Source organism: Chlamydotis macqueenii, chromosome 2 (assembly GCF_036417535.1).
Source record: "Chlamydotis macqueenii isolate bChlMac1 chromosome 2, bChlMac1.mat, whole genome shotgun sequence".
NCBI lineage: Eukaryota > Metazoa > Chordata > Aves > Otidiformes > Otididae > Chlamydotis > Chlamydotis macqueenii.
This window is the reverse complement of record NC_141557.1, coordinates 18,666,531-18,674,156: the sequence shown is the minus strand read 5'-3', so window position 1 is coordinate 18,674,156 and position 7,626 is coordinate 18,666,531. Positions and strand designations below refer to the sequence as shown.

General features: G+C 48.0%; 1 protein-coding gene across 1 annotated transcript; it reads left to right on the top strand.

Annotated features, from left to right (window-relative positions):
* Nucleotides 1-711: 711 nt before the first annotated feature.
* On the top strand, nucleotides 712-3,527 carry OTUD1 (OTU deubiquitinase 1). Its single transcript, XM_086742436.1, has one exon. It carries the CDS (start codon nucleotides 983-985, stop codon nucleotides 2,303-2,305), a length of 1,323 nt encoding a protein of 440 aa, XP_086598562.1. The 5' UTR covers nucleotides 712-982; the 3' UTR covers nucleotides 2,306-3,527.
* The last annotated feature ends 4,099 nt before the right edge of the window (nucleotides 3,528-7,626 follow it).

The following is a 7,626-nucleotide window of genomic DNA, read 5'->3' as shown; positions in this document are numbered from 1 at the left end:
ACAACACAGCGTCAGTCAGGGGTAGGCAGAACATCCCCAATAATTTATAGGTGATGGTCAAATTTAAAAATCAAACTGACAAGTTTGTCTCAGGAGAAATTGCTTTCGCTACCTTCTGGGGCATTTCCCGGGCCGGCCCCCGAGAACACCCGACGCAGCGTTCCCCCCTCAGCACTTCCCGCTATCAAACGGTGTCACAGCCGGTACCCAGCCCAGCGCAGCAGCAATTACGTGCCGACGGCCCGACGCGGCAGAGGGGCGTTTCTCCCCGAAACTCTCCTCACACCGAGGCACCCGTTCCCATCGGCCTTCCCGCGGCAGCCGCCACAGCCTCGGCTACCGAGCGCGGCTGCAGGAGGCCGGCCCCACACGCGGGAGCCCGAGCCGGGCTCCCTCAGGCCCGGACCCGCCGGCAAACACGGGAGCGGACTCCCGTCCGGCCCAGACCCCGCGAACGACACGGTACCGAACGCTCTTCAGGCCCGGACCCGCCGAGGAGACACAGAACCGGACTCTCCACCTCAGGCCTATCACCGCCAGGCCCCGAACCGCCCGGCACCACGTACCCTTCTGCCAGGGGGCGGGGCCTGGCGCGGTGAGGTCACGCACGTCGGCCCCGCCCCCCCGGCGCATTCCAACGTGCCTCGGCCCTGAGGTAAACACGGGCGCGGCCCCGCCCCCGGGTCCGGGCCCGGCCTCCAGCAGCTTCCAGAAGGGCCGCAGCGTTTCGGCCGCGCGCGCCCGCCGGGGGGCTGGGCCGGCCCGGGGCCGCGCGGCGCTGGTGGCGCAGCGGGAATTGCCGCGGCGGCGGCGGGGCCCGGCCGGCAGCGGGGCGCGCAGGGGCGGGGCGGTGATGCCCTTGTTTATTTTTACCCGGGCGGCTCATCCCCTCCGGCAGCCCCAGCGCGGCCCCCGCCGCCGCTCCCCGCCCCGGCGCCGCCGCCGCCGCCGCCTATAAAGCGCCGCCCGCGGGGAGCTGAGGATGCAGCTCTACAGCTCCGTGATCACCCACTACCCGGCGGGAGGGACGGCCGCAGCCGCCGCGGCTCCGCCGAGCGCAGCCGGTGTCTTCAAAGTCGCCTTATCGCCGGGACCCCCCTCCGCGGAGGCACCGACCGACACCGCGGGACCGACCGCGGCCGCCGAGAGTCCCGCCAAGGACGGCTTCGTTCCCCCGGGGGGAAGCAGCAGCAGCAGCAGCGCCGCCGCCGCCATGCCCGCCTTCTCCTCCTGCCTGGAGGTGATGCCGAGCGGTCCCGCGGCGGGCCCGGGCAGCCGGCCGGCGGGCGGTCCGCAGTACAACTCCTGCGCGCAGGTCACCGTCAGCCGCCGGCGGCCGCTGGAGCGGGTCGTCCCCATCCGCATCGTCCAGCGGGCCGAGGCCCCCGGCGAGCTGGTGCCGGCCTCGCCGCGCAGCCGGGCCTGGCTGGAGGGCATCCTGGAGAGCATGCGGCAGGCCGGGGGGAGCGGCGAGGCCGCCGCCCTGCTGACGCCCGCCGAGGAGCCCAGCAACCGCAGCCTGCGCCTCAGCGAGCACTGCCAGGCGCTGCAGGCGGCGGCCGCCCAGCCCGGGCTGGTTCCCGGCTGTCGGCCCGCGGAGAGGAGCGGTAGCCAGGCGCAGCCCGCCGCTGGCCCCTCGCTCGGCGAGGAGGGAGAGGAGGAGGAGATAGGAGGGGGTCCCGAGGCGCGGAGGGGACCGGGCGGCAGGGCCGAGCGGAGCGAGAAGCTGGCGCTGTACCTGGCCGAGGTGGAGAAGCAGGACAGGTACCTGCGGCAGAAGGGCCGGTTCCGCTTCCACATCATCCCCGACGGGAACTGCCTCTACCGCGCCGTTTGCAAGGCGGTCTACGGGGACCAGCGGCTGCACAGCGAGCTTCGCGAGCAGACCGTGCATTACATCGCCGACCACCTGGACCACTTCAACCCCATCATCGAGGGTGACGTGGGAGAATTCCTCATCGCTGCCGCCCAGGACGGGGCCTGGGCCGGCTACCCAGAGCTGCTGGCCATGGGGCAGATGCTGAACGTGAACATCCACCTCACCACAGGCGGCCGGCCCGAGAGCCCCACCGTTTCCACCATGATTCACTACCTGGGGCCCGAGGACCCGACACGGCCCAGTATCTGGCTGAGCTGGCTTAGCAACGGGCACTACGATGCTGTGCTGGACCGCATGTGCCCCAACCCGGAGTATGAGGCGTGGTGCAGACAGACTCAGGTACAGCGCAGGCGGGATGAGGAGCTGGCCAAGTCCATGGCGGTGTCCTTGTCCAAGATGTACATTGAGCAGAATGCCTGCTCTTGAGACCACTGGGGCCACAGGCTGGGAGCTTTGCTGCAGGGACTGAGACAGACAGAAGGTGTGCTGGCTGTGATGGTGATGCCTTAATCCTTAGTGAAGCAGCAGCACCCCAGGCTGAAGAGGACTGTAGATTGTGGGGGATGAAAACAAACATCTTTGAAATAATCTGTTGTAAAAACTTAGCCTCGGATTATTTGCAAGCAGATTCTCTGTGTATGTTTGTGTGTCCCCTCCCCGCTGTCTCTCTATTTTCTATAAGAATGTATTTTTTGCACAATATTTTTAAACTGTTACCTCCATCTTCTACATCTTACATGAGTATCTGGCTTTCAGCTGTACAGCCAAAAATGTTTGTAAACAGTTTTTGTAAATAAGGCTTAGGATGTTAACAGCTATTTTTTTGCTGTGTTTTTTACCCATAAACCTTATATTTTTAGCAAATGAAGTTGATGTCAAACTGACCCCCCCTAGTTGATGAAAGCATCGTGAGTATTTTCTTGCAAAACTATAACAATGTTTTTTGTAGAGGTGCAGCAAAGTATGAACAGACGGCTTTTCCAAACAGTTGCTTTCTCTGCCTGGAGCAACGAACAGGTCCTTTGAGCCAGCTGGAATGCAGCTGCACATGAACAGTACAGGGAGCCATTGACTCTTCTGTATTTAATTACTGTTTTGAGTAAACTGGCCTCTTGTTGCCTGGTTGGCTCACCCTCTGCTCCATTTATATTATTTATCTGTAATAACAGAACATTTAACTTGCAGTAGAATGTTGTGACTAGATAATAGTCTCCCGCTTTGACAATAATTGCCTTGGCTGCACCTCGGTGTTTGTGTTCTTGTTTCTGGAGTTATGGTGTCTTTTGTATAAGCCCTGCTGCTTTTTCGACACTGGTGTTGCACCAACAAATTGTTATCTGATCACAACATTTTATTCACTTGATGTTGTTTTCTAATAAAGAAATCGGGAATGGTGTTCTACATTATGGTTTAAAAGAGGAGAAAAAAAAGTATTTAAATTGAGATTTGTATGGTTTGCTGGGTCAAACATTTAAATGTTTCCAATCTGACTTCTGTCTCTTCTACTTTCTGATTAACTTGTTAGATATATTTATTAAGTAATGCAGTTTGTACTTTTTTATTTTGTAATATATTGTGATTTTGGAATTTATACTGTATTTGTACAATAGGAATACTCACCACTAAAATGGAATGAATAAAAAAATATAATTTTATTTGTGCTCTTTTTTTTTTTTTTTGTTTTCCCCCCCCACCCTTTGCATTGCCAATGTGAAGAACTGCAAGTGTCCCAAGACCCGTTATTTAGCTTCTCTGCCTTAGTTTCCCCCTGTTACGAGGCAGGAAGAAGGGGCATGGTACTTTACAAAGGTGAACCACTGATAATTCTGGTGTCTGTGAATATATGAAAGAAACGCAAACATTTAAAGACAAGGAGTATCTGTCATTCTTTTGTAATTGTAAGAGATCTTGGCATATCTCTTTGCCAATGAGAAGCATTTTTGTATATTAACAGGCCTTGGAAGAGGGATTCCCAAGCATAGTACCTGGGCTGGTAATACCAGTGGTTGTGATGAACCAGCTCCCTCTTGGGCTGTGCACACTTGGGCTTGGGCTTCGGTAGCTGGGAATCTCCACTCTATAATCAGTCCCAAACTCATTTTAGCTTTGCCTTGTCACCAGTGATAACTCTGCAACACTCTTGTTACTTGAATAGAAGTAATCTCTTGAGGAAACAGAACTTTTTGCTCCCCTTGTAGATGGAGATGCCTTGCAAGTTGTTGAAGAGTACTCTGTGTGTGTGTGCATGCATTTACACATCTGTCTTCCCCCGATCTCCCAGAAATACCAGAAGGCCTACCTTAAACAACAGAAGGGTACTGGGTTAAAATCAGGATTAAAAATGAAGCGAGTAGCTGAAATGCAGCAGTCTTAATTGGACACACATGCAATAAAGAGCTGTGGGATTTATTGTGTTTATATTTGGTACTGTTTTATGTGATGCAAATAACAGATTTCAATTTATAATGTTATTTCCAAAATACTGATAAATGCCCACTATGTTTTTTCCCGTTTTCTTCATGCACAATCATTCTTTTTTTTTCTATAAAGGTCGCATGATAGTGGAAGAACAGAGTCTTGCTAGTCCACTATTGCTGAATCTCTGGAAAGCTGCCTTCTGAGGTGAGAGGAAGGCAAGGATGCAGACATGGATGTGTTCATGAGAAACAGAGATGGTTGATGAGGAAAACAGCTACTTGGGTGGCTGTAAGCACAAAAATATTAATACAGCATCACTAAATATCAGTGATGTGCTTGACTGATTAAAAACTTTGTATCCAGACTGCTTAGGTTTGGGTTGGATACGATAAATTAATTCAAAGTTGTCAATATCCCAAACTTTAAAAAAAATATTTCTTTTAGGTCTGTTAAAATTACAATTTTCAGCTATATCTTGAATTGTGGTTACAAATTTTGTTTGTGTTTTGTGGCTTACACTTTAGAAAGATTTGTGGAGTAGGCTAAGCAAAGAAGGATTGATACTGCATAGTGTTCACTCCGTGAGATTGAATTTATATTAAAATTAGCCAAAAAAGTAGTGTTAAAAACAAACAATGCAGAACCCTGGAATAAGTTCCCACAGAGTTCCTTAGCAATTTTGATGCTACTGTGTGAGTCACGGGAGTATGCAGATAACATTAAGGAATTTGAAAAAAGTAGGTTACTTGTTGAATTAGTTTGCAAAGACATTGGGAATGAAGCACGTAACAAGGCACTTGGTTTTGCAGCTTATGCTACATACTGTGTCTGTTCTGAAAGGAAATGACAAAAATGGTATGTCAGACGTTTCAGGCACATGGAAAGTGAAAACTTTTTTTTTTTTTAAATAGCTCTGGTTTTTAAAGTTCAGCTGAAACACTGAGTTCAGATGCAAGCTAGTGGTGGCTTGCCTGAGGCGCAGTCAAGGCAGTTTTATCGAGTAGTTTTGTAGAGGCAGTGATCCTAATATGAACAAAGCTTTACAAAACTTCTTGAAAAGCATGAGTAGGTGCAAATTTTCCCTTACTGTCCCCTGTTCAACAATTCCAGGGAAGGACAAATGTCCTTGCTCATAGTTTCTATACCCGATCATTTTAACTAATCACTTGCATAACCCAGCTAATCCTTAGACCTGCCTGGGGACGTTGATCGACAGTCTCTTTATTATTGGCAGTAAGTGAGAAGGAGAGCTTGATTTTCAGTATTTGGTTGTATGGTCTTTTAAGTCAGATAGAAAATGCTTTAATTCTAAACTGAGCAGATGTGAATTGGAGCCTGCGGGAGCATAAATTTTGCGATGCCATCTTCGCTTGTATTTTATAATACAATTGTGAATTAGGTGACGTGTCAGATGGTTCATTTCAGGTGTTGCTTAGGTTACCAATACTATGGCATCTGTCACTAAACATGCAATGGATATGTTAGAATTTTCATGTGTATTGAACGGATACTGTGACACAAAGCAAGATTTGCAAGAACTGAATTGGTCTGTATGTGCAATGGATGCATCCCAAAATAAGGGTGGTGGACAAGTGGGAAAGTGAAGATTTGTGTAAGTGGTGTTGTTCTTCATGTCAATCAATGTGGTTTTTTTTCGAAGTTCAATCAGTGACTATATGTACTTAGTAACTTAGGATCCATAAAAGTTGCCTAATGCCAGCTACTGGGTTTATCTGTCCTGTTGTACTTGACTGTACATTACACATGTAAAAGATAAATCTGTTACATTAATGTCACTTGTAAATAAAGGTGTATTTCAGTATTCCTTGTACATGTATGAAACCAAGTACATCCAAATGTTTCTTCTGTCTGCTTTTGCTTTTTTTTTGTTATGTTAGAATTAGTTGATAGGATTTTTGAGGATAAAATTCTAATTTTGGTTTCATGGTGGGTTGATGCACACATACATGGCTTCTTAATCCAAAGAGAAAATGACCACAGGTATCTCACAACAGGGACAAGCTTATTTTCCCCTTATTTTCACTATTTTGCTTATTTTTTCCTTATATTTTGCTTATACTCTATCATGTATATTTAACGGTTTAATGATATGCATTGATAAGTGTTCCTAGGATGTTGGTGCAAAATGAAAAAGCTTCAGCTTTAGTGTTAAAAAGGTTGTCCCACTTCTGAATGGCATGGTTATATGAAAGTGTGCAGCATGCAGAAGGGTTGTGAGTCCTTTCAAGCTGATGTCCTTTCAAGCGATTGTCCTTTCAGCCACTGGAAATGGCATCAGCTCTGCCAAATGCGATTCTGTAGTCATCAGGACGTTTTTAAAGAAGCAGAAAATATGAAACTTTTAACTTTTCATAATATACAGGCAGATTTATAACATGTACATGTGCATTTTAGTTGAAAAAAGTGGCTTTCATATTTCCTGTTCAGTTTTAATTTATAATCTGTCTTTTTTTAAAAGCAAGTTTATAGTATTAATGGGTAGAAAGCTACAGCAATGCAGTAATATGTTGCACTTCGGTCATTTTTTTCCAGAGTTAGTATTTAAAATCTGTTTTGTACAAGGAAACCCATTCATGGTATTCAGACTAAAAACTGATAGAGATAAAACACTAGCAAGTTCCAGGTTTCTGTTGCATGAGTGGTTATTATTCTGACTTCTCATACATTTGTCCTAATTACTGAATAAATCAGGCTTCTCTGGAGAAAATGTGAGCGTGCAGTCGTAGTAGCATGATGCCTGTACACACATAGAACTAACCTTTCCTGTGCGATCTTAAATTCAGCATTTCCTGCATTTTTAGTGTGTATTTTTAAAGGGTTATGCTTTGAATGCCTGTTTTATTTCCTACAGTTTTTACTGAAAGTTGTAGAAAACAAACTGTTGTGTCCTTCCTACGAGGCATGGTTACTAGTGTTTGAACCTTCAGCTCTGTACCAGAATTAAGCTGTCTAAAGAGTGGCACCTGTGGTGAAGAAGACTGGTGTAGGAGGGGAGAATAGCTGGAGGGAAAGCTGGAGCTGGGAGATGATTGTGAAGGAGCTCAGGTCATCTTCTACCCTTTCATCTCCCGTGTTCACCCACATCCCAAGGGTGGGGAGATTCCAACTCACTGTGATGGGCTGTGGGCCTTTGCCGCTGCTCTGGTGATGGGGTGTGTTGGGCTCACTCTTGTTGCTCATTGGTGTTCAGCTAAAAAGTTCTTATCCTGCCAATCTTCTGAGGGGCTGCAAATGAAAGAAGAGATGCAACACTCTATCTTAGAAAAAAACTGAACAGAATTTCATGGACAAAGACATGGCATTTTTCT

Excerpts from the sequence above, each read along its gene's own strand:
- OTUD1 (XM_086742436.1), top strand. The coding sequence starts at position 983 with ATGCAGCTCTACAGCTCCGTGATCACCCACTACCCGGCGGGAGGGACG.